The 27,714-nt window shown below is 40.1% G+C and overlaps 1 protein-coding gene across 1 annotated transcript; it reads right to left on the minus strand.

The window, feature by feature from the left end:
- Positions 1 to 418: 418 nt before the first annotated feature.
- TERF1 (telomeric repeat binding factor 1) lies at positions 419 to 26,238 on the minus strand. The gene is made up of 10 exons (XM_027792194.2): positions 26,023 to 26,238; positions 22,465 to 22,560; positions 20,237 to 20,367; positions 19,531 to 19,617; positions 18,086 to 18,235; positions 13,987 to 14,093; positions 12,868 to 12,933; positions 12,742 to 12,785; positions 11,593 to 11,657; positions 419 to 1,827 (listed from the first exon to the last, which is right to left on the minus strand). Exons 1-10 carry the CDS (start codon positions 26,201 to 26,203, stop codon positions 1,669 to 1,671), a joined length of 1,086 nt encoding a protein of 361 aa, XP_027647995.2. The 5' UTR covers positions 26,204 to 26,238; the 3' UTR covers positions 419 to 1,668.
- Between the last annotated feature and the right edge of the window lie 1,476 nt (positions 26,239 to 27,714).

Consider the following 27,714-nt stretch of genomic DNA (forward strand, 5'->3'; position numbering starts at 1 on the left):
CACTTTCTCACTTGTCAGGTACCTGCTAGGACTTTTTGAATTGTTGGCTTACAGCTGCTCTAGCATTTCTTGCTGAAGGACAAAGCCTGTATCTTATCAAAACCCTGAAATTCACAATGTTTGCTAAAAAGAAATTATGCCTTAAGGTTGAGAAAATTTACTGTTAAGGCATGCAGCATCTCTGTAGAACCTAGCAGCTGCAAGAAGAAACCGTAGTATCTGGCGATAAGAGTGAGGAAGGTGATCTGGCTGACGTTTTGTCCACAATAAGAGTGTGAAACAAACCTTTCTAACGGTGCTTTACCTTTTTATCTTAATGGAAGCAGGCCTCCAAAACAGAAAGCAGAGAGATTATCTTAATACTTCCTGAACATTTCAGCCTTCAAGAATATATCTCTTCCTGTGTAGCCAAGAAAAATATCTGAAAGGTTTATTTTATTATGACTAGTTTGGACAGATGCTTTTCCATGTTAAGGTTCTTGTGAAATAAAAACCTCATTCAAGGACAAAAGTACAGAAAACATCTGAATTGAAGAGATTTCACTTCTAAAAGAATGCTGTGATATGTGAGTTCAAGTCACTAGATTCACACCAGTATGACAGTGCAAAGTATGTGTTTTCTGAGGTTGTGGAACTCTTCCCCACACAGTGTGAATCAAGACAGACAGCACAGTACCATCAGCATCTGTTACAGTCTCTCACGAGCAGGGTATCTGCAGTGACCAACTGACACCTTGATAGTTACTCTCATCACAGTGTGTCTTTGCTTGCTATTAGTTTGGACAAAGACAGTGGAGACCATAGATGAAACATCTCATGAGCTGTGCTATCAGTGTCAGTATAAACTCATAAGCCCCACTTTGGCCATTCGTTTTTGAGCCTTCCCTTTTCTGCTGGTCTAGAAGAAGCCACTTCTCAAGACAAGTTAGAAGACACAAGATAATAAAGAACTATTAAGAGCTAGTGCCATACTCTTACTTTCCATGTGTTTTCTATCTCTTCTGCAAGACAAAAAGTGCTATTTATGCCAACATACATGAGTTCAAAATAACCTTCCACCTAGAACTTAAGCTTCTTTACAAAAAAAAGCAGCACCTTTACTACTTAGAAATATAAAATTACATAGAGTATCACATTTTTAATTGCAAAAAAATAATCAGTTTGCAAAATTAGCAGTACCAATGCATACATACTTTTTGGTATAAATTACTGACAGAGATGACAAGTCTGACCAAAATTTCAAAGTGAAGCAAATCAGATTAGAATGAGTTATATGGCAGGAAGCAAAATGATAAAAAGCTCAATCTGACTAGCAATACAGCCCTTTAAAAACACAGAACACTTGAGTCTGTATTAGCAACATATTGCCAGTCATTTAATATGCCTATGTACATAACTGGCTTTTCTGAAATCACTCCAAATATTTTCAACATTTCAGAAATTAGGTCATCTATTGCATGTAGATAAAAGGCCAGGCTTTACATTTAAGTCATCATTACTTAAGCAAGTGAGCTTACATAAGCATTTTATGCCTATTACTATTCTGTTTCATGTTTTAGGACAGCAACACTGCTGGACACTCTGAAACTAAAATGTTACTTTTCTGAAAAGGTAGACTAAGTCCTTAAGTAGGGAAAGGTCAAGAAGAGTTGATTCCTGTAGTCCAAGTTACCCCTGCTCAATCTTGCACAGCGTTCTCCACCGGTCTTTTAACATGACACTCGTTCGGTTCTTGAAATTACCATGGACCAAAATTTTAGCCCATTTACCCACTCCAAACTCCTTTACTCCTGACTTTAGTTCCCAGTCTTCTTCGGAAGTCCATCGCTAGGGGAAGAACAGAGAAAAATACCAGATATATGACCAGAGAAAAGTATTAATGTTAGAGCTAAGCTTATAGCAAATATAAAAGCAAGTTTTTATACAGCTATCCAGTTATTAGAGCACAGATGTCTGAGGGTCAGTAGGGTCATTTTGATTTCTTTTGAGCACCATAACTTGACACTAAATACAACAACAAAGGTTACCAAGTCAAGTGTTACAACACAGTAGCAGACATCATCTGGAAGGAGAACCAGGAGAACCAGGAGGAAAAGCAAAGAAAAAAGACATAGGGCAAAGTTTTGCTTCATTCAAAACATGCTTTCCAAAATTGTACTTTATTAGCTAATTGACCCAAGACGAACCTTGACTAGTATGCATCACAAACAAGAAAGCATTTTGTAATGCGTTAACCTAGGGACTGAGAATCAAAATACTATTTACCACCAACAAAGGCATGTCAGTATTCTTAAAAAAACCAAATCGCAATACTTAAAATGCTGATGGAAGCAAAAGGATATATATTGCATTTGAAAGTGACATCAGCCATAACCTCAGGTAACAGTTGCATATTTGGTTTTGGCCATTTGTTGAGCCCACTTCTCAAGTCTCACTGTCATGACTTACAAGCTTTTTAACCTTTTAGGGGATGACATTTCTCTCATAAAAGGAGACCAAATTATTAGCAATTATACATCTGTAAGCAGTCCCTTTCAATGAAGTTCCCCAGTGTACCAGCTATTCCTTAGTTGTATCTTGATACAAATACCTCAAAACGAACCATTTTAAGACTGCACACAGAGTGAAAGAAAACTGAATTTTAAAAAACCCTAATACTTAATTTAAAAAATCTTACCTTTACAGTAAAGTGTGAGGCAGAAGTATCAACTTTTATTGTAGCTTATAGAAATATGCATATATATAGCAAGAGTCTAAAGATACTATGCATGCTATCATGCCTATTTTTAACCACTGCATTTTTAATATAGGTGCATTACATAAAGCCATTTTTTCACCCTGGAATAGCAATTGGCAACTTTGGTATGAAATTATTTTAAACGAACTTATTCTGCTAGAATCTGATCTTCCACACATGTCTTCAAATCCTTGCTTGCTTAATACACAACTAATCATACCGATATATGATCAGGTTACCTCCTTAGGCAAATTGAACTGCATATCATCTATACAAAGACACAACAGGATCCCCCAGTTGAAACAATTGTGTAGGAAAACGGTTTCTAAAAAGTAAGTATCAAGTTCTATTCCAAACTGGGTTTTGATAGCATGTTCTTTCAAAATTTATTCCACACAATCTGAAATGTAAAGACTTAACTTACAGAAAAAATGTATACTTTAAAATGTTAGTGAGATTGAAATGTACAGAGAATTGTATTGTGCAGCTCCTCCATTTAATTTATCTGTGTTCTTTATCTGCTTCTTGCACTGGAGATGTCCTGCTGCTCTTGATCGTCTCCTGGACCATTAGTAAGTTATGAAAGGAGATAAATGGTCAGTTTTCACTGGTGTCATGCTGGCACTTCTATGGGTATACAGCAGATTCCATATTAAAAATCATTAGTTACCAGACTTTTACAAAATCTGCATATGTTTATGTGATGTCATGAGCAAATGACTGCTGAAAATCCAACCCAGAAGCTTTCTTATCTCTGCATTTAACCATTGACTGTGCTTTACTTATTTTGGAGTTGCTCTGAAACAGCAAAAAAAATTGGCGTTCTTGTTCATAATAGCACTATGAAATTTACATAGGCAAGTGATCAAAAGCACTGCAATTACTTACTCATATTCACTGTGTGTGAACAAAACACGTTCATAGGCCTTTGCCAGCCTCACTAGTTAAGAAGCATTTGCAGCTAATGGTCTTGCTGGTCAGAACGATTTAACTGTCAAAGAAGTGAACTATTTGTAAAAGGATGTACGGTTTGGAGCTTCCTTGTCTGACAAATGTCATTCACTGTTGTTATATGCTGGTTATCTGACAGAGTTTTGGTGAAAAACGGGTTGTAAGTTATAAGAACTTCATAGCTGCCCCAGCTGGCCAGAGTTCACATAGAATCCTAGAATCATTTAGGTAGGAAAAGACCTTTAAGATCATTGAGTACAGCCACTAACCCAGCACTGCCAAGCCCACCACTAAACCATGTCCCTAAGTGCCACATCTACACATCTTTTAAATACCTCCAGGGATGGTGACACAACCACTTCCCTGGGCAGCCTGTTCCAGTGCTTGACAGCCCTTTTGGTGAAGAACTTTTTCCCCAATACCCACTCTAAACCTCCCCCGGTACAACTTCAGGCCGTTTCCTCTTGCCCTATATTAGTTGTTACTTGGGAGAAGAGACCAACACCACTTTGTACAGTCACCTTGCAGGTAGTTGTAGAGAGCGAAAAGGTCTCCCCTCGACCTTCTTTTCTCCAGCTTAAACACCCCCAGCTCCCCCAGCCGCCCCTCATAAGCCTTGTGCTCCAGCCCCTCCACCACCTTCGCTGCCCATCTCTGGACACGCTCCAGCCCCTCAATGTCCCTCCTGCAGTGAGGGGCCCGAACCTGGACATGGCATTCGAGGGGCGGCCTCACCAGTGCCAGTGCAGGGGGATGGTCACTGCCCTGGTCCTGCTGGCCACACGGTTTCTGACACAAGCCAGGGGGCTGTTGGCCTTCCTGGCCACCTGGGCACACTGCTGGCTCACGTTCAGCCGGCTGTCGACCAGCACCCCCAGGTCCTTTTCCTCTGGGCAGCTTCCCAGCCGCTCTGCCCCAGCCTGTAGCGCTGCGTGGGGTTGGTGTGACCCAAGTGCAGGACCCGGCACTGAGCCTGGTTGAACCTCACACACTCGGCCTCGGCCCATCGGTCCAGCCTGTCCAGATCCCTCTGCAGAGCCTCCTGCCCTCAAGCAGATCGACATTCCCACCCAGCTTGGTGTCACCTGCAAACTCGTTGAGAGTGCACTCAATCCCCCCATCCAGATCATTGATAAAAATATTAAACAGGACTGGCCCCGACACTGGGCCCTGGGAACACCACCTGTGACTGGTCACCAGCTGGATGTGACTCCAGTCACCACCACTCTCTGGGCTTGGCCATCCAGCCAGCTTTCTTACCCAGCGTAGAGTACACCCATCCAAGCCACGAGCAGCCAGTTTCTCCAGGAGAATGTTGTGGGGAACGGTGTCAAAGGCTTTAATAAAGTCTAGGTAGACAAAGTCCACAGCCTTATGCAATAAGCAGGTCACCTTGTCACAGACAGAGATCAGGTGAGTCAAGCAGGATCTGCCTTTCATAAACCCACACTGGCTGGGCCTGATCATCTGGTTGTTCTCTACATGCTGTGTGATGGAACTCACAATGATCTGCTCCATAATCTTCCCCAGCACCAAGGTCAGGCTGACAGACCTGTAGTTCCTTGGACGCTCCTTCCAGCCCTTCTTGTAGATGGGCATCACACTGGCTAACCTCCAGTCAACTGGGACCTCCCCAGCGAGCCAGCTCTGTTGCTAAATGATGGGAAGTGGCTTGATGAGGACTTCCACCAGCTGGATCCCATCCAGCCCCATAGACTTGTGTCTAAGCGGTGTAGCAGGTCACTGACCATTTCCCCCTGGATTACTGGGGCTCCATTCTTCTCCTTGTCCCTGTCTTCCAGCTCAGGGGCTGAGTACCCTGAGAACAAGTGGTCTTACTACAAAAGACTGGGGCAAAGAAGCATTAAGTGCCTCAGCCTTTTCCTCATCCTTTGTCACTGTGTTTCCCCCCACATCCAATAAATGATGGAGATTCTCCTTAGCCCTCCTTCTGTTGCTAATTTATAGAATTTTTTTTTATTGGCAATGGCCAAATTAAGTTCTAGTTGGGCTCCAGCCCTCCTAATCTTCTCCCTGCATAACCTCATGACATCCTGGTAGGCCTCCCGAGTTGCCTGCCCCTTCTTCCAAAGACCATAAACTGTCCTTTTTTTCCTGAGTTCCAGCCAAAGCTCTCTGTTCAGCCAGGCTGGTCTTCTACACAGGCTCACAGGCATCAGGAAATGCCATCCCTCTACTGCTCCCTGTCCTCTCCTATAGCCATAGCAATGAACTGCTCCTGCTCTGACCTGATCTAAACTGCAATTCAGGTTATTTCTGTGACAGCATCTGGTGCTGTGAATGGGATTCACATGGTCCGCTTCACCTTGGAGGCCCACAGGCTGCTCCCTGCCACTGCTTAGAAAGGACCTTTTGAAATCCCTGCTGGGGCTTCAGCCAAGGGTCATCTGTAGGCTGCTCTGGTGTGCACGGATGGCTGCATCCCAGCTTTTAACATAGGTCAGTCCAGCACCTCTCTGCTGCTAAAAGACAGAAAGGTAATTACAATCTGGTCTGGTCAATATAAGTCTGGTAAAGGTACTTCTGGTATCTGGTAATATTGAAGAGAGGTTGGTCAGAAAAGTCTGGGTGGGTTTCAACTATTAACATGGTACGAACAAGCTGGGTTCAGGACACAGCTGAAATCACACGCAGCCACCCTCACGGGGATTGGCATTAACACAGCTGCAAAGGCAAGGGTCAGAGGTTTGGTTCTGGATTGTCAGTTATCCCTTCCCATTCTCTGTGTCCAGTTCCAGTACAAGCTTCCTCAGGACCTGCTGTTAACAGTCCTGACCGGCAGAGTGGGATCAGGATGGAGAATGTGACCAGAAGGAGCCCTTATGTGTTTTGTAGCTTTTCCTTTGAGTCTCTAGTTATCATCAGGTTGGAGGGTCAGCCTGGCAGAAGCGACAGTAAGCTGACACCCAGGCGGCATGGGTTCCTTCATCTCCTTGAATGAGTGAAAATTTCATCTTTTGCCTGAAAGGGAGAGATCTTGCAAGCGTAGACTGGAGTACAAGTGGAACACAGAGTGCCCATGGGACAAACACATGAACATTCATGTTTGGGGCACCCAGCTGAACCAGTCAGCAAGTAAAGGACACAAGAAGCAAGTGTGAGGGCTGAGATGGGGGCACGGTACTGGGCACCAAAAGAGCTGTGCCCATACTTGCACATCGGGAAACATTCATGAGCCTGTGAACCTAGAGAGGCACGTGTGTACATTCACTAGCAAACTTACACCTCTACCAGACAGCAAAGAGGAGATTTGGCTGCCTGTGTTTATGTCTTACATGGGTACCACATGTGGGTGCTGTTGAGAGCAGCGGCCAGTGTGACTGGCTACGTCAGGGTCCTCTGTCTCTGGGATTTGTGCTCAGCTGCACTACTGGGTGAGCCTGCAAACAGTAAAGCAGCAGCCACATCCACCAGCCTGAGCAGGGACCTGCCGTGCTGGGCTGGGCTCCAGCAGCCAGACAGGGGGTGCTGGGCTGGGGCTGCTGGAGGAGATGGTCACTTCTAACATCCCTTAACAGTCTTGTAGCCAGCAGGATCTGGTTGAGTTGTGAGTATTCCCAAGATTAAATGTATATAATCCTCATGTTTTGTGGAACCAATCCTTTGCTAACATGCCTATAATGATAAATTTGCAACCAGACTTATAGAACCTTATGGAGGCTTCCAAAGGGGAACTGTGCTGATAAATCCTCAGCTTACTTTTTTTTTTTCCAGTCTAGTTGTTCCAATTAATAATGTTTATAAATATTAGAAAAGCAATAGGAGGTATAAATGGCTGAAGCTGAAGGCATAGTGATCCAAATTTGTAGTATGTGGTATGAAAAGAGAGGTTTACCAGAATATGTACAACACCTCCTGTAAGCAACAGATCACCTCCAACTATCAAATGGATAAACGGTGTTGGCTATAAAGCAGAAGGGAACCTCAGAGAATCAGGCTATGGCTGACCTTTACAACTGGAACTTTCAAAGTTGTAAAGAACTGGGTAGAAAGGGAAATTCAGTTGCAAAGGAATAGCCCCAACTTACAGAAATTTAAGCTTGATAAAGCCAACTAGTAGAACTGAGTGGTAAAGAGGAAATCCATGAATTACAGGGGAATAAACATGACTTAACTGCAAATAAGGTACCCAGTGGAAATATGAATCTCATGGCTGCTGTCATTAGACAAATGCGTATCACCCTGCTTGTGCACAAGGCAGGGGCTGAGCAGGACAACCCAGTCAGTCAGTGGCACAAGAGATCCATGTGCCCAAGAACGCTCAGACAAATCCCGCATCCATGGCGGTAAGAAAAAGAAATTACTTTCTCCTTTCCTAATGACGCGGAACCCTTCTGGGGAATCTTTAAAAAGATTCTGCTCTTAAAAGCAACAACAATTCAGGCACTGGGGATAGGCCAGGTAACAATTTTGAGTGCCATTCTGCATGGTTCTCCCCCTTCCCTTGAACTTAAGCTGCTAAAAGTGGCAGCAGCACTCAGAGGTGAAAGACAGGGGGTGTCTCTAGGGAAGAAGGAGCTTAGATACCAGAATATAATTTTGATCAGGCTTAATGTTTATTATGCAACAAGCAAAAATGTGGCATCTACACAAAGTGGAAGCTGAGGTATGGGAAGATCAAACTTTACGTCTGAAAGCTGGGCTTAATCCAGCTTAATGGAACTATCAGTACCTCTTCAAGAAACTACAGTCACTGATAAGCCTCACTAGGCAGCAAAAGAACTATGAGTGGTAGTAGTTCAGCTGTGTTTCTAAACATAAACTTAAAGGGTAGACTACTCTAGAGTACTTTTATCAAAAATACTTCCGTTTCCAATATTTCCTGTTCCACAGATAGTTTGCAACACTAGCAGTGAATTTTTTTTCAACTAATATTACAAGGCCAGAGACTCCATTGGAACCATCTAGTTAATCTCATTTCAGAGCATGCCAGAAAAATTTCTTGAATAAAGATTTTATTTAAGTAACAGTTATGTTTGACCTACAGCAACAGATAATTCAAATACTTCCAAGACAGACAATCCCAACCCTTGTTACTTGTAATGATTAGTTACATTTCCTGTTAAAATGATTTTTTTTTTTGCTCGTTTTGCTTTTGAAGTGCTTATACTGAGCTTTTCAAAAGATAAGATTTCTTCAGTTTAACATATAAGTGAGGAGCCTGCCTCACAGCTAAACCACAGACAGACTCATTTTCCTTGCACTGAGGAACTGTATAGAGCAGTAACTTGCTCCCTGCTCCTGACAAACTGTCTGTGCCCACTGGGATGACTATAGCAATGCATTGTTACAAGCTACCAAGACTGGTTAAGATATTGGACATAATGCAGAACTATGCTTGAGCTAACATACTAAAAAAACCATAATAAAAAAACCACCTAGTCTGAGCAATGTGACATTTGGCTAGCTCAGAGCACTGGCAGAGAAAGCTTGAGTTTGCCAGACAGACTACGTAGACATACCCTCACATATCTAAAGATCTTGTTATTCCTTAGAGTCAGTTCTGCTCTAGTAATCTGTTTTCTTTGGTTGTACATTCTGGGACTTTACTCTGACTTCTTTTTCCTCCAAGTTTAAATACATTGAAATTTTTTTCCATACATGTCTGACTAAATTCTGAAAACCCAGATTTTCAGTGTCTTTAATTTAGGCAAACTGTCAGTCAGATTTTAGACAACCCACAGGGCTTGCCATACACATAAAAGATACAAAAGTTGAGTACAAACAGTTCTCTAAATTGTGACACTTGCATTCTCTAATTTAGGGATGAGAAAATAAAGTACACGTCCTTTCAATAGCACTGCAGATTGTTGTATGCAGCTAACTGAAAACACAGCAATGAAAGGCTGAAAACAGGCACTGAACCATTGCAATGAAATGCCATTTACAAAACAAGAGCAAACAATGCCAACATTGAAAAAGGGACTACACAGAAAATTAAGTTCCAGAAGTCAACAGCTCTGACATTCACTGCATTCTTTCATGCATGCAGACAATTTTATAACCCAGATTTTTAAGCAGAGGAGCAGATTTATTGTTTAAAAGGCCAATTATCATTGCTTTCTATACAGTATTTGAGAGGTCTCACTGGCAGGGTGTATGGCCTAACTATCACACAGACAGCAAACGCCTACTTTTCTACGTGTTTTGAGAAACATAGCTCTGAATCTTAATTTCTTTCAAGACTTTATAAAATTTTCAATGAGTTCTTCATTATACTATCAGAATATTTTCCTACAAATTTAGACTTTACATTTCAATTATAGTTAAACTGTAACAACAGATTTAAACACATGACATTATTTTTTCCAGCAAGATGTGTGCACATGCCCTAGGCCTAGATACAGTGCTTGCAAGCTGACCTCATAACACACTACCTCAACATAAAAATAGGTGAATATAAAGCTGTCATTATCTCTGTCAGTTATGGTTCAATAGGTTTAAATCCTGATGTTGAAAACAAGATTGGTGGAAGTGTGCACGCTTACCAGCAACTGGCTGACAAGGTACCACCTATCCAAGTACAAGCTGGAACAAAGTAATTCATTATGTTTTTGAAGGCAACAAGCAAAGCCAATAAGTGTTGGGTGGGGTTTTTTTTTGCTTTGTTTTAGTGTTTTTGTGGGGTTTTTTGTTTGTTTTGGTGGTTTTTTGGGGGGTTTTTTTGTGGGTTTTTTGTGGGGTTTTTTTGGGGACACTGGTTGTATTTGCAGCTTTTAAGGAGGTTCTCAGTGATTTAACTATTGCTGAGATTTGTGAGAAAGTGAAAAAACTGCTTATATGTAGGAGGGGGCTTAACCTGCTTAACCTCCAAGGACAGATGAGCTCTCATTAGGACCTCAATCAATTTGAGGACAGCATGTAACTGAAGATTTAATCAGTGCTTCAACTTCAGTAAAAATGCCTGAAGAATTAGGAATAAGTACAACCCTCCTCAATGTCAGTCTGAAAAAACATAAGCAGGTTTGTCCTTCCCTGTTTTATGAAAAATGACGTTAAAATGAACGGCAGAAAAATGAAACTGCTCACACCAAAAACTTGTTGTAACTTGCACTGTTATCTAAACAGAAAGATTCCATATTGCTTCCCAAGACATACTCTCAACAGGAATTCAACAATTGGAAGACACTTATTTAACAGTAATTTCATTCAGAAGTGTTTATCATTTTATCATAACTGAAGAAAATTGGCTGTGCTCAAAAAAAGTTTCTAACAGTTCACCCCAACACCAAATCAGCTTCAGATTTCCTTCTATTAAGGCATATCCTTCTATACTTCCCCCAAATATAGAATTCTAGTGTTAGTGAACAGAGTACAATTATTTTAAAGTAATTCAATGGAATAGGCTTACCCATTAAGAGAATGCAAAGGACTATTTGAAATGTAGCATTACAAAAAGACCTTAATTTGTTTATAAAAACCAGAGTAGTTTCCCAAGTAAATATCCGTTTTTACCTCATACAAGCAAAGTATTGAATTATAAAATTACTAAATTTTTAACCTTCCAAGTGGGAAAACAAAGTCTTTGATGTTTGCTCAAAACTCACAACCAGATGACATCCTGAATTCTTTAATCCAGAGCGGAAAGATTTTTTTTCTTCTTTCCACGTTTTGAAGAGTCAGACTAAGCTTTAGTAACTGTATTTCAACAAATTGAAGTCTCATAAGCATTAGCAACAATATTTGAGACTGCACAAAAAATCCTTTTCTTTAAAGACAGGAATTGAAACTTAACACAGTTTCAGAAGCTGTAGCACAGCCTGGGTAATGTGGAGAATCTTAAACCCAAGCATTTTGAGGACAGTCCAATGAAGTTGGGGAAAAAAATTATATAGAGTGCAGCTTAATTTTATCACCATTTAGATTAAAGAATGGGTACAAACCTGTCGTCTTCGCCCATAAGTCAAAGCATCTCCACGTTTTTCCAGATTCTGCGAGTTGTTTAGGCCTAGAAGAGAATAGTTACACACCCAGACATATGAGGACTCAACATTAAGGCAGCAGTTTTGCATTCTACCGTTTAGACACAAGAACGTACACTATTTTGATATGCTTTGACATAACGGGAAAATTTTAGTATCTGTTTATATAAGAATATGCTTTTATATATGCACACACATGAATCTCACCTTAGCCCAAGGACTCAAAGATCAGTCTGTTCAAAAAAGTCACTATATTTTCTATGCAATAGATCTCACAGAAGAATTATATTTCAAATATATTTCAGGTAAAAATCAGTACATAATAATGAAACATTGCTATTTCATGCTGGTAAAAACATTTATACAATATATACTGCTCTTATTTACATAGCGAGAATGGAAGCTAACTAGCAATCAGAGCTATGATACTTTATATCCAGGTTCCATCACTTCCACAGAACATGTCAGGTTCTAACTGTGGCACGTATTCAAGGCACCTTAAGAATTTGTCTTGCCAAGTACAACACAACCACATGCAGAAGCTATAATGTCATCTCTGCAGTAAAAGGGTGTTAATGGTTTTCAGAACCTACTTATAAGGATTATATAATCCATGTTGTAAATTCTTAAAAACTAATACCAGGAAGATGGACAAACATCCTAACTTTGTGCATTTTAAACTACAATTTGTTTTTCCAGTCAGCCAACCTCTTTAATTCCTTCCCTCCAAAGTTATTTAGGTCATAAATCAGAAAAAAACAAGTTTCAGTATTCCTCTACCAGCTTTCTTTTGCACAAAATACCGTAAATCCCAGTAAAGCAAACAAGTAAACAAACCCCCAAACAAACCAGAAAATAGTGAATTTTGCAAAATGAGTTGCCAGAGAACTTTAATCCACCACATATCTTCCTAAATGTGGCAACCACCAAATCTGGTTTCTGCATGAATACACACGCAACTAGGAGGGTTTTCACCACAATCACGTTTCTATTAATCCAATCACACTAGATAGCAGATATCAAATCAAAGATCAATTATTGCAGGGGGTGTGGGATAGAGAAGTGTTTGACATGACTGTTTTGGAAGTGTAAAAATAAGCTAATACTCACTTCGAAGAACACGGTTTGCACTGCATTTCCATTGTGAACGAGGCCTGCAAAGAACATAGTACTGAAGTAAATATATACAGAACTTCCTTAAATGTCTATGACCAAAAGCAACAACAACATTTTTACCTTATTTTGGTGGGTTTTAGATCTCCAGGTGATGGATTTGTAATACTCTCCTCCTCTTTCATTGATCTTAAAAAAAACAAAAAGGCAAAAAAAATTCCTGGGCAGCAACTTGCCATTTATGTGATTCAGCCATATTTAAATGAAAGGAAATCCCAAGATTTCCCTACAGAAATAGTGGCATACAAACACTAACTGCTTCAATGCATTATCCCTCTTAACCTTGCTTCCCTATACCTGTAGGAGACATACACAACACATTACACACTTAAGTTGACATGAGGTATTTTACACATCTACTTTTTTCATACCATCTTCACAATCTAGGAGTATTTCCACAGGAGTTTTAATCAAGTCTTTCATCATATCTCTCAGATGTAATTGTGTCAGGGGCTGTCCTAAAAAGCAATAATCTTATCACTTGTCTTCCTGTCTACATCAGTCAATTTGCCTTAACTAAACAATGCCAAGTATTCAATGTCTAAAACTGCAGGAATACAAACTCTATTCCAACTAAAGACTGCAACTTACTCTCCATGAAAAAAAAGTGGTGATAAACCTAGAATATCAGTATTTTTGAAAAAAGTCAAGGGAGGAGGGAAGAAACTGGGCTTCAAGCTCCCCCAGCAATTTTTAGAAAAGCTGAAATTCTTTGGAGGGTTTGCATTGTCAGAATCATGAAGCAACCCAACTAAGAGAATCTTGTGTTTAGCTGTAAAAAAAACTAATAGATTAAATTTTCCTTATTGTCTTTCTTCTCTAGGCAACCTATAGCCTGAAATTAGGAAGGCAGCACTAAAAGAACCTCAATCAAGCATGAAGAAAAAAAGCAAAGAATTTCTATGTCTTTATTGTTATACAAAACTGACAGCTTTCAGTTTAAACTGAAAGATATATGTCTTCAACAAGTACTTAAACTTAATGCCAAGCTATTTGACATAACTGCCACAAGTAACAAGCACAGAAAAGCCAAAACTTAACTACAAGCACATTCTGTTTTTTTAATTTTCTATTAGACAGCATTCTGGAACTTAACGTCCTTCCTTCTATCTACTCTTAGCTCTACAAGTTTCAAGTTACTACCCAAGCATGTCCCTCAGCAGTTTAATACTTAATGCAAACCTTTGTTTTGTTTCCAAATTCCTTCTGTCGTTTTCATTGACATTCACAGTTTTGTTTTCCAGTGCTGGTGCTCCCAGTCCTTCAGACTCTACCTGTTTTGTGGCTGCCTGTGAGAAATGGAATTGGTACTTTAAAGTAAAAGCCAGCCAGTAGTTCACATTAAGATTAATATGTGTACTCTCTACTAGGACTAACAACAGTGCTTACTTCACAGACCCTTCAGAGGTATTACCATTAAAATAAGTAGTTTAAAAACAACTCTAGTGTGTTATGTTGAACTCCATCAAGATCTTTATCAGCTAATTAACTCAAGAGAAATATTAGTCATAGCCATAAGCAATATTTGTATGGACACAAGCACAATTCATACTTGCATAATAACTGAACATATAGGTGTGGGAAACAGTGCAGAGATTAACCAAGACTGCAAATACTATCAAAGTACTCCAAAGTCTGTTTTTTATAATGAGATTAGAAACTGGAAACTGACAGGCCTCATAAGTTTATCTAGTTCTGTAGTGCATGGCAGGATCAAGCATACCTGTAACACTTCCAAAGGACACACCTAATCTGACTTTAGGTTTGTAACGTAACTTCTCTTGTATTAGCAAGAAAATTTTATAACATCCTGCCTAAACTTTTAGCAACAAACTAAGATTATTTCTCCTCCACTCCCAAGAGGAGGAATAGTTATTTATTCTTTACTGAATGTCCAGAAGATCTTAAGATTTGTACTTTTCCCTAGATTCCTCCCGCTTACTTGCCATAATAAATAAGACCTTCAACCCTCCCACACCAGAAAGAAAAACAACCCCCCCAAAAAACACTTAGTCCACATGAGGTCATACTTGCCACTTCGCTATAAACTTTCTTCTCTAGCATCTTAACGGTATACTTACTGCCCAAACCATAAAAATCCCCACCTGGTTGTGCACTATCATAACATATCATTGGCATAAGAGGCAACCATCTTCCATCCAACACTGTCTATACATCCTGAGAAGTGACCTGTTTTGCAACACTCAAATATCAAATTTATTCTAAATTGACAGATTCACTACAGGCCCAATATTAATTCTCTCTCTGCTTGGGCAGTTGCTCCCACTTCTCACCTATTTCTTTCAGGGCTTGCTTTTGCTTCCTGTCAGTTTTCTGTCATCCACCCAAGTTTCAGTCTTTTTGAAATCTTAACCTGTCCTTCACAGTAGCTTGTGGAGTCTCTCAACATTTATCAGAGGCAGGTAACAAAGGTATTCTCCATTTCACTCCTTCAATCATACTCGAAGGTATTCTGGTCACAGAATATTCCCAGTCACAGAATAAAATGTTTCACTGTCAGAAATTTCATAGCTAACAAAGCCACATCTTTCCTCTGTAATTTTTCAGAATAACAGCTCATTTACAGTGGTTGATGGTAGCAAAACACGTGAAAATAAGGACATGTTTTCATACAGACAAAAGTGTAGAAAGGATTTAGTTAAAGGTTTAAATCTACTATATTGTATTTTAAAAGTTAACAGTAACTTTCAAGTTGTACTTGTCCTTAAAAATAATTATTTTTTAAAAGAAATAAAATTTATAAAGAAAAATTAAAGTATTCAGATTAATGCTTTCTTGGTATAGGTCCTTTTTCCTTGTAATGCATTATCTGCAGACTGTTTTTCGGGCAGCTAACCTGTAAGAGTTTCTCGAAGCACAAGAGCTTCAACAGCTGTATGAGCTACAACCCTGTAGATTCCACACTTGACAATAACCTAGAAAAAGCAACTTACAGAACAGTCTAGCAACATAGACCACCTTATGGTGGGTGAAAAGCAAGACATGAGCCAGCGATGTGCATTCACAGCCCAGAAGACCAATTGTATTGCGGGCTGCATCAAAAGAAGTTTAGCCAGGTCAAGGGAGGTGATGCTGCCCCTCTAGTCTGCTCTTGTGAGACGCCACCTGGAGTACCGCATCCAGCTCTAGGGCCCTCAGCACAGCAAAGCCACAGACCTGTTGGAAGAGGGCCAGAAGAAGGCCATAAAAACTGTCAAAAGAATGGAATACCTCTCCTTGGAAGAAAAGCTTGAGAGAGTGGAGCTTGTTCAGCCAGCAGAAGGTGGCAGGGAGACATTACTGCAGCCTTTTAGTACCTAAAGGGGGCCCATAAGAAAAATAGGCCAAACTTTTTAGCGGAGCCTGTTGCAACAGAGACAAGGGGTAACTGTTTCAAAACTAAAGAAGGGTAGATTCAGACTAGATACAAGCAGGAAATTTTTTATGATGAGGGTGGTGATACACTGGAACAGGTTACCCAGAGAAGTAGTAGATGCCCCATCCTCAGAAACCTTCAAGGTCAGGATGGACAGGGTTCTGAGCAACCTGATCTAGTTGATGCCCTGGCTCATTGCAAGGAGGTTGAACTCTATGACCTTTAAAAGGTCCCTTCTAACACAAATTATTCTTCTGGTGCTGTATGTAGAAGTATAACCATAGAAAGAGAAGAGATTAACAGTTAAAGCTAGAGTGATTTTCTGTAGAGAATACAGGATACACTGCTAGGAAACAGTTATGTGCATTACACAGCAGAAGTGGGAACTCTTCATAGAATTGTCTCCTCCATGTCCCAGAGTGAATCAGTCCAAGTAAAGATTTCAGAAGTAAGATTTGCAGCATTGGTACAGACAGTAGCACAGATGTACAGGCAGTGCAGGTGCAACACAGAGGGCCCAAGTATACTAGTATGGAGTTCTGGGCCTTCAGCACCTCCATCTCCTCTTCCATTCAAAGTAGCAGCTTTGAAAAATAAACTTGAAAACCGACAGCCAAGTGAAACCATTAAAAGGTATTGCTTGTATTATACCTTGAATGCATTTAATCAGTTCTCTAGTCTCTTTGGTAAGAAAATGAAAGCTCCCGAGGAACTTCAGGTTTGTTTATTTAAAATTTGCTTCTTATTACATTTAGATGTCTGTGCTTTTGTAATACAGTAATTCAATATTCTTTTATAGGAAGTAAACATAAGAGAAATTCTTTACAATCCTCCTGAAGATGTACTGCAGGAGGAATGTTGTTCCTGCCAATTTTAAATCACTTCTGAGCAAGACTGTAAGGATCTTTTATATTTACAGGAAAACATCAATAATAGTTTTCCATCTCCTAAGTTCTGACATTCCTAAAGATTTTAGCCAGATTAATAGGTCTTGATCTTTTAGTTTTAGTATGAGAAGTGTCATAATTCAACCCCAACAAGCAATTAAGTACCACACATTCCCCAGGGGGATGGGGAGGAGAATGGGAAAAAGGTAAAACCTGTGGGTTGAGATAAGAACAGTTTAATATAAAGTAAAATATAAAAAAATATAATAGTAATGAAAAAGAGAGGAATAAAACCCAAGAAAACCAAGTGATGCACAGTAGAATTGCCCACCACCCACTGACCAATGTCCAGCCAGTCCCCAAGCAGCAACTGGTTGCCCCGGCCATCTCCCCCCAGTTTATATACTGAGCATGACATTCTGTGGCATGGAATATCCCTTTGGCTAGTTTGGATCAGCTGTCCTGGCTGTGTTCCCTGCTGGCTTCTTGTGCACCTCCTCACTGGCAGAGCATGGGAACTTGATTTAGTGCAAGCACTACTTAGCAACAACTAAAACATCAGTATGTTACCGTCATTATTCTCATACTAAACCCAAAACACAGCTACTGAGAAAATTAACTCTACCCCAGCTAAAACCAGGACAGAAGTCACAAAGCCTTGAACAAGAAAAGCATTAAATATATAGTTACATGAACGTGTCTCACATCAGAATCACTTTTCTTAAATAAGGTCTGCATTATTATATGTTTAAGTTATGCTTAAGTTATGCTTTTTTCTTAACTATTTTTCTAATCAAAACAGTTGGGAAAAAACATTTACAACATATTTTAGAGTAGTCTTACTCCTACTAACTGTCCTAAACAAATATTCAGTTATTTTTAATTAATAAGACAATCCAAAGGAAGATTAAGCTTCCTTTTAATTTAACACAATTAACTGAATATTGCCTAAACAACTCCACTGAAAGTATAAATCTAACCTCATCATGTACCTGTTTTGAAAACAGTTTTGACATACCTGTATTAAGAAGTTAGTTCCTTTTTCTTTCATGAAAAGTTCAGTGTAATCCTTCATTCTACTTATCAAACGACTGTAACTGAAGGTTTGGAGAAGGGGAACATATGGATCCTTGCTTCTAATTACAGTTGCCAGCTTCACCCTTAAAGGCTATGGAAAGCACAGCTTTACACAATGCAAAAACATACCCTGCTAAACAGGACAACACAGAAAGCTAAACATGATTATTATAGTGTTTCCTCAATATGCCTGCATAACTTCATGCTACAGTTAGAAAGCATTCTGGAGTTCACTAGGCATATTATCAGGAGTTTATACGCTCAGTAAACTGTTAAGTGTAACTCTCCAGAGATCTTTATTTTCATTCCCTTGATGAATAACATTGAAAGCAGGGTTGTCAAGGGATGAAGAACACCTAGAAAAGGCTATTCATTACTGGATTCTCTTTTTGCATTTGCTGCCTCAGAAAGACTGCCACTGAAAGGGGTTTACAGTGTTCAGAAAAAGGACTATTTAGTACAGTAGCACTAAGGACAACTGATACTGCTAATTGCAACTTTACATTTTGTCTACCAGCCACTCTGTATCTTAGAAATGAACATACTCAAGAATTAAATAAGACTAACTTGTACACAGAAGTTATGAATTTAAATACTATTACCATAGCCTACACTTTCCAAACATCTGAATCCTCTGAAGTTATAAATGTGCTACTGTTTACATAGGACATGTGTCCTAATATACCAGAGGAAGACAGAGCCAGCATTTTTGCCTTTTTTTTCTTTTTGCCTGCAGTCATTCTTTTGCTCTTTTCTCCAGCCCAGCAAATTCAGATGTTAATTTAAAGAGACATGCTCTTAAACCTGCATCTTTCTGAATGATGCAATCAACACCAAACCAGAAGGTGGGCTGACCCACCTATGTTATATTTTCCAGAGAGAGACATAATAATATACACTATACTACAGATGCTACTGAACTTTCCTTCCCTGTGACGCTTCAGTATATGGAACACTAATCACAGGCAACAAAAAACACTGCAATGGTTCAGAAAAAGTCAGCAGAAACTAGTAGGGACTTAAGATGTCTCTACCAGCATGTTTGTACTGTACTTACTCTGAAAAAACAATAGCAAATTCCCAGATTCTGTACTGACTTCTCACTCTTCACATGAAGCAGGAAAGGGGATGAAGTTTGGACTGATGCTGGCCACAGTGAAGAACAACTGCTGCTAGAAGCATTTTACTCCTCCAAATCACCTATTATTTCTATCAATATCCTAGCCACAAATTTCTTTTTGTATTTACCAATGCCACAGGTGTCTACATGACTGCATAGGCTGTAATTAGGACAAAACTATGCAGGTAGCAACTGCTAGCTTTGGAAACTCATTCCCTTCTTCTCTGAAAACAAGAGAGCTTAATGCAAGTTAAGCAAGTTACTACCTTATCTGATTCAGAGTCTGTAAATAGTCTTCCAAGAACTTCAGCAGCCTCCTTGAAATACCCATTTTCCATATAGACTGCTATAATCTACAAATACAATTACAAGATACACTGAAATACATTTCATCTGATACAGAAAAAAAAAGTCACACTTACAGTTTTGTAAGAATTCCAAAATCCAGAGCATTATATATTTAACAGTTCTTAACAATTATCTAGTTAAAACAGTTTGTTCTGAAGTATATATTAAATCTCATGTAAGAAGGCCTAAAACCTCTCCAACAGGTATTTACATGGATCCTCACTGCTATCTACTAAGTATGGAACATGCTGTAAATACTACTTTCATCTTTCCCTGAAAGACTTTTCACAGTCCCAAATAGCTATCAACATGTTTTTACACATGTGTCTCTGAAATTAAGTTTTCTAATAAAAAGAATTATTTAAGCAAAACAACCCCTATTCATATTTTTTTCTTTTTTCGAGATTGGCAGATTCTGAAACAATTTTGAACTGGGACAAACAGGAACCAATTTGGATAGGAAAAGGTCCCCTCTACAGATCTGTTTACTCTGTACTTGCAAACACAACAAACTTAGAAAATTCAGTTCAACCTGCTAATAGCCCAGTCTTTTTGAAGAAGGAGCCCTGTTTTAGCAGAATGAATAGGCAGCATCCTGAAGCATTCTGATTAAGACACACAGACCTGAATTTGAATTAAGTGACGAATATTTTCATGAAGCTTTTCAAGTTTAATTTCTTCCTTTTCAAGTGAAGTCCAGAAAGACAGAGCAGATTCCAAAGGTGAAATTCTTTGATCATTTTCAAAATGGCATTCTTAGTGGGGAAAAAAAAAAAGAATTAAAGGATAAGTGCAATATATTACATGATTTATACACAATAAAGCAATATATATTATACATAATTTCAATCCCTTTTTCATCTAATATTTTTAGTCTCTCTTCTCTCTTTAAGAGACCTGAAGTAACTGCCTTCTCTTCAGACTGGTTCTTCCTACTCTTGCTAACATTAGCATTGCATTTTTAAGGGAAGTTATGTGTCTACTAATTATTCTTTGCTTAAAATACCACTTGCAATAGTGCTAAGTTTAGCATCATGTATTTGGATTGATATTAATAATACTTTTATATTAATCTGTCATCAGATATCAAAATATTTGGCATTGACACTTAAATTTGTAATATAACCACTACCCCAAGGTTTTTTTCCCCCCTTCAGTCTCTCTAAATTTCCTTGTCTTAACTTTGTTATATCCAAAATGGTTAAACTGAGAGGGAAAGTCAAACAGCTTAACACAGGAGCACCGCTGAAAAATCAGAAGCAATCTCCCATGCGATTGTATTGCTGTGCCAACACCAAGGTTTGCCCAAGCTCCCAGCAAGCTGGATCGGTGACCTGATCTGGCAGAAGTCTAGCCCAGCCTAATAACCATCCCCTCAATGTTCTAGAAACGGTTTGCCACTCTGGTCATTGCACATCCACACAAGTGAACACAGCAGCAGAACAGTAGGAGCTGGCAGGTACATGACTATTTTTCTCCCCATGGCACTGCCACCTTAGCTCAAGATGTTCACCGAACTACAGCCTCAATTATTTCTTCATTTTATATGACATCGTAGTAGAATCTCTCTCAATATCTTCTTATCCCTTAATACAGTAAGCATTTTTCAGATAGAACAAAATTTAAGGAATACTGAAAAAATAAAGAGCATTTGATAACTGCTACAGCAGAAGACAAACACTGAAAATTAAATAGTATTACAAACACATGAAAAATATACTTCTGTGTTTAATTACTATTTCAATCAAGTAATACGACACTTCACATTAAGTTTATTTTAATATTGTAAAAACAAAGTTTTTAATTCTTAAAGAGCTGGCATCTGAAAGCCTACTGTTTAAGGCTCAGGACACATCAAATATTTTAATAATTGGAAAAGAATTAGGAAAGCTACCATACAATATATTAGCTTTCCACGTACATTGTGCAACTACATCTGACATAATACCTACTAAGCACATGTAATCTTCCTCACCATACAGGTCATTCTCTACACTGATTGATAAAAACACACTGAAGTCTTATTCCCTAGTTTTAATAATGTAGTTTCAACACATTGGAAAAGTTTCGTAATTTGTTTATGAAGAACTATTTTAAATATTACAATATCATTCCAAGATTGAACTAAATTAAGAGCAGCGTTATTACCCAATAAGCAATGTTTCATTTTTATAATAACAAGTCTTTGTGGCTAGTCTAGAATAGACTACTTTTTTTTTTTCCCTTCCACACTAGCAAGACTACTTTTAAAGTCTTTAAACTCCAGTGAGTTTTATCAAGCAGTGAAAACTTGCAGCAAAAAATTTAAGTCTTTCAAAAACTTGAACGCTGACAAAATCAGTAAGTTGTTACTACAGCCAAACAGGAGACTTGGTAGTGAATAAGAATCCCAAGGACCTGCTGCCAGCTGAAAATCTTACAACATTCTGTAAACAAGGGCAGTCATCCTTTTCATCCACATGCTTATTCCTACTGTCTGTCCTACTTTAGTTACACATGCAGAAAGAAAATAAACACACATTCTGTGCTTTAAACTTGAAAATATTGCTAAAAGCTGGTCAGTCTTTTCCAGTATATTTCTTTTGTTGATGCTACTCTGACCAAAAAAAAAAAAAAGAAGATCTATAAGAAGTGTATAGTCATTCAAACTCAAAGCAGATCAGTCTGTGAGGACAAAATAACACTGGTCCTGCATACAGCTCAGGCACATAAGAAAAAGACAGTCCAAAATGTAGAGTTCAGTCATTTTACTTATATATGTACAGTAAAAGCACACCTAACACACCTCTGTGCAATTTCATGCAAATCTGTTTAAACAAGTAGGAAAAAAAAAAAAGATTCAGAGTATTTACCAAGGCTTTGTCCTTTTGCAATTCTTATCAAAAGCTGACAAAGATACACTGTTTTTTTCTGATGTGGAGGTATTTTGGAGAGGTCATTAATAAGAGCTGGAAAAGAAAAGTTAAGTCAGTCTTGCTCCAGCACTGCCACAGTGTGGCTAGAAATATACTAGACACTGTGTTATCAGACTTTAACCTGCTAAATTTCTTATTCATTAGGAAACTGATGAAGCACATTTAGTCAATATTCTTTCATGTTAGAAGAACTTAAATCATACTTAAGAATTTGACCAGAAAAACCTATCCCTCTTGCAGTTCACAACAGTATCCTAGAAGGCGTAAGATGCATCACAGGCTTTTCATCAAATCAGAAGACAACAGTATCTTACATACGTTAAGTGTTTTGTTTTGCTCAGTAGTTTGCTAGGAAAGTCAAGGGTCTGCTCCAGAGAGCATTTCTGTGGAATGCCCACAAAAGACCAGCTACCTGCAGACTGGTAACAGTTGCTGCTTACTGCTACAGCAACTGACACTAAAAGCAGTAAAAGCTACAGGGGGAGCTTAGTCAGAAATGTAAATCTACAAGTGAAGTCTTCCTCATAAGGTTGGAATGTTGGAATAATTGTTACATATTTTAGAATGAGAGCTATCATGAGATTATTTCCATCATACTAGTTACTGTGAACTTCATATTTTAGTGTGCTGGGTATAGTAATTCATCTTCACAGCATAACAGAAACATATTCTGAAACGTGAAGAATGTGCCAAGTGACTTGCTTAAGTTGCAGACTGAACACCCTAGTTTAGGAAGTGTTTATGCACACATTTCTGTGTCAGCCTAGCAAAAACCAGGATTCTACAGCATGGGACCCCCAAGTTTTGCAATGACACAACTTGGAAGTACTTTGCCTACTTCCTTATTAGTGTATGACCTTTTTCTATGAATATGAAATTACAAAGTAATTAAATAGCCCCAAATCATTATTTAAGCTAATTTCAAGCAGGATATTACCATTTGGCCTTGGAAGAATGTATTTACAACTGCTTCAGTGAGGACAGGTGACACAAGAGCTTTTAATTCCTATAGGAACTAAAAAAAGAACATTGCTTAGAACAGCAGCAAAGTGCTACTCATTATAATCAAATTTATGCATTTCCATGGCAGACGAGAGTTCAATTTCAGAAAGAGTTTGGATGAGTTCAATGCTAGAAATAAGCACCATCATCATGCCCTGAAGAGGGAGCCAGTGCTCGGACATTTTGGAAGTAGGCATAATACTGTAGGCTGAAGGATTCCACAGAACTAGAAGGGGTCATCCTAGGCAAGTAGCTTGAGACATTTCAGCTTTCTCCATTCTTTTAAGGTGTACCTACATTAGTGCATTAATTCAGAGCAGGGACGCATTGCAGGGACTGTGCTTGGTTTGACAATAGAGCAGTCTTGAGGACACAAATTTAACTCCTTTGGACCTATTCCAAAGGAAAAGAAACCTGGAAGTGTTTACTGTGAAAACACCAGGTCCTTAAGCAGCAATTACTCACAAGTAACACAAACAGAAAGAAAGTAGCCTTAGCAATCTTTCCCTGACTGTTCTCCCTCGCCACCCCTAAGGTATTTTCTCTATTAATTTGTTAATAGTGCCCGCAATCATAAATTGCTTTCCTCCCTACGGTCACTTCAAAAGTAATTATCATTTCAGCCTTTCATTACAAATTCTACAATTCCAGTTCCTTGCATTGTAGATACTGACACAAGCTAGTTCAGGTATATAGACCATAATATCCTCTCAAGGCAGGATAAGGTGGACAAGAGATGCACCCGTCATTAAACCCTTAATCCCGGGTAACCTAGCTCTTTCTACTTGGCAGCATACTGAGCTATACAGAACTATTATTTATCTCCTAATAAAACAGCTCATCTTGTTTCCCTAACCTTCCTACCTTTCTGCACTGGCTTCAGTTTGAGTTGAACTTCTTGTTGACAGCCAATCATTCTTTCGGTAGGGTCTCACTGTGACATATGCAAGAATAATAGTTCTGTATTTCTAGGGAAAACACCTCACATCCACTTTCGTAATGCAGTCATGCCTCTGCTTAGCTTTTTCCATAGACTTTCACACTTTCGACTTTGTTATCTTACAGTACTGATATGCCAAACTCTTTCCTATGTTGCTGAACACAGCAGGAACAAATTCCAAATTTGCTGTTAGCTCCCAGTGCCACATAACCTTGCATTCTGTACAGTTTAATTAATTGTTTCTACTAACAGGGTACTCAAAAGTCTTCCTGTTCCTCTCAGGAGATATTCCAATCTGCTTCTGTGTCGACAGTGTCTCTGCTTCCCAGCCATGTGCTCATGAAATTTCAGTACAATTCTCCCACTGAGCCACAGTCCCAAGGCCAAACACCAAAAAGCACCATTAATAATTGAATCTAGCAGCTCCCCATTCAACATACTTTATTATGCTATCTTTAGATTTCTTACCTCTTACAGCTTCTCTTAGCAATCTCCTTACTAATCATTTGGCATGCCATTGTACTCCAATCTTTGCGGAAGTTTGAAGATGTCATACTATCACATTTGCTCGAATCAAGAACAACACACACACAAAATACCCAAAAGCCCTAACCTAGTATCTTCAGGAATATTATTTCTAACAGAGAAAACCACCATAAACCCTTATTACCTAAGGCCTAGCCATTTGCTATTAACTAATCTCATAAGTATTTCTCATTTTAAAAACATATTTTTCAATTCAAAAGCCAGACACCAGACTTCCTTCCACTTTGTCTGCTGGACTACAGTTCCTTGAAATACTTCTAGCCTTCTACTATAACCCTGAATATAAACTCTAGGAACCCAACGTATTTACCACATTTTCATCTCTTCACTATGTCCTCTTCAACTTTTCAGCAGCCTTGAATTCTCAGCATCTGAGGCCTCAGCTTCAGTATCTGCTGATGGCATACAGGCAAACAAGTCATACATTCAAGCTTCACAGAATCAAGCAGATAAACACCAATGCTTGTATTCCACCTAATAATCTAAAAGTCCTCACCCCAACTCCTCAGCAACCACTGTTTTCTTGGAACAGTTCAGTTTGCTTTCCTGGTCTAATTCAACCAAACGTGAAAAAACTCTTCAATACTGCGATTACCTTACAGTAGATGTAAGATGGCAGAGCTACCATCACGTGCTAACTCAAGCACTGGTGGATTAAACAAGTAAACAAAGATTCAGACTACATTCCTTTATTTTCAGCACATGCAGATGTTGCTGATACCATTAAATCGGCTCAACAACTACCCCGTATTCTAGGAATCTCCTGAAGTCCTCAAAAGCTAGCGACCGCCATCATTAGAAGGCTACACACGTATATAGAATGTGCTTACACGGAACGAGAACTAAGCACAGAAGCACCATTAGAGCTTTAGCAGGCCGTTTAGCGTCCTAAAGACAGCTGCCCCGCAGGCTTTCCAGGGACACGCTGCCTTCAGAGCGGCCGCAGCCGCCTGAGAGCCACAGGCGCCCGCTCCCTCGGAGCCCCAGCCACGGCTGCCGCCCCTCACCCTGCGCCACCCTCTTCCACCGCAGGAACTCGGCCTCGCGCCCTTTCCCGAAGTGCCGGCACAGGCAGCAGCAGGCGAACTCCAGCATCCAGTCCGCGACCACAGCTTCCACCTCGGCCGGCGGGACCGAGCAGCCGCCGCCGTCCGCCGCTGCCGGAGAGGCCCCGGCCGCCCCCGCCATCTTCAACCCTCGCGCCAACGGCTGCCGGGCCCCGCCCCGCCAACGGACCGCCTCGCGCTGCCCCAGCCCCGCCCCGCGCGGCGCGGCAGCCACTCAGCGCGGCCGCCGCCGCCTCCCGGCCCTGGCGTCATCTCCGGGCGGGCGGGGCCCTCCGGTCGCTCCTCGGTGGAAGGGGAGGGGCGGGGCGCGGGCCGGGGCCGCGGGTGACGCCGTGGGGCCGCGGGCGGCCGCCCGGGGAGTGTAGGCCTCCCCGCTGCCCCCTCGGCCTGTAGGACCCCCTGCAGGGCATGCCCTCTGCCTCCAGCTGACTAAACGGCGCGGCGCGGCGAGGCGAAGGCAGCTCGTGGCACCCTATCAGGAGCCTGGCATTCCCCTGCCAGGAATGTTCTGGAAGGTCTGGCTGGCTGCTGGTGGTTGGAGAGCTTTCCTCTGCTGTTGCTGCACCCTGAGAAACTTCGGTGTGGCTGTGCAAATACAGATGCTTTTCGGTGCCAGAGGCAGAAAAGATAAAGCAGCGTCTCGCTTGGAGCAGGTGGCTCTGAGACCTGCCAGGCCCCACAGTTTCTGGGAGAATAAAGTGCAAAACACTGGTGGTGGGGGTGTGTGTGGTGACAAGGGTTCATGTTAGTGTGTGTTCATGTGGGTTTTGGAGAGACAAGGTTGCTGGAGGAAGGAGGGGGGACGTTTGAGCCTGCAAACTCAAAAAGTGGAAGCCTTGACTTGGCAATGAAGCCCAGAATGGAGTGTGAAGAGGGGCTGAATTGGTTGGAACGTGCAATGCATGTATCTGAGAAGGCAATCCTGTGTTTATGTTAAAATTTAAAGCCTAAGGAGGAAGATACAAGGAGGCAAACGCTGAAGGGCAGAACAGTATTTCTGTCTGAGAATTCATGGAGGGTGGGACATACTTGTGGTACATCTGGTGAAAGGCTTTACTTTGAGCTTTACTCCTGGGATGAAGAGTGTGGTATCAGAGCAGAATGAATGAACTGCTAGGCCTTTGCTGCCTTTGACTCCTGTGGTCACGTTAAATGTACCTGCAGCAGTCTTGCTGTGGCATAGATAGAGATCAAAGAGAGAAGAAAATAGATAATTTAACTTAAAAAATCCTCTATTTGGACATCTTTATTAATAGAAAATGTGATTTAAATTTGTACTTTGAAAGAGACAATGTTTGGCAATGGTAAGCTTATGTTTCAGTAAGCTTTCAGATGTGTGTTTGCACGTGTATCTACAATAACAACTTCAAGGACATGGATTCTTTAGACTGGGAAAACTTGCTGTTATTTGCCATATCGCTTGATAGTTTTTCTGGAGAATGGCAAGCTCAAAACTGTGACAAGCTTTATCAGGCTGCTGATAATCTCAGGAAACAAAATTCTCAAATTGTTTGACATGAACCAGACATAAAAAAAAGAGATCACTATGCATTAATCTCTAATTGAGCATGCATTTGGGGGGTTTTGTAGTAAGAACTGTGACAGGAAGTATGCCGAAGCTCAAAATTACCA

This window comes from Falco peregrinus, chromosome 3 (genome assembly GCF_023634155.1).
Source record: "Falco peregrinus isolate bFalPer1 chromosome 3, bFalPer1.pri, whole genome shotgun sequence".
NCBI classification, from domain to species: domain Eukaryota; kingdom Metazoa; phylum Chordata; class Aves; order Falconiformes; family Falconidae; genus Falco; species Falco peregrinus.

What these genes read in the sequence shown, in the direction of transcription:
- TERF1 (XM_027792194.2), bottom strand. Translation starts at nt 26,203, where the DNA reads ATGGCGGGGGCGGCCGGGGCCTCTCCGGCAGCGGCGGACGGCGGCGGC. An exon ending in TGCAAAAGGACAAAGCCTTG is followed by an intron (nt 20,368 to 22,464) that starts GTAAATACTCTG and finishes TTCCCCACTAAG; the next exon opens with AATGCCATTTTGAAAATGAT. An exon ending in GAACTAACTTCTTAATACAG is followed by an intron (nt 14,094 to 18,085) that starts GTATGTCAAAAC and finishes CATTTCTCACAG; the next exon opens with GCAGCCACAAAACAGGTAGA.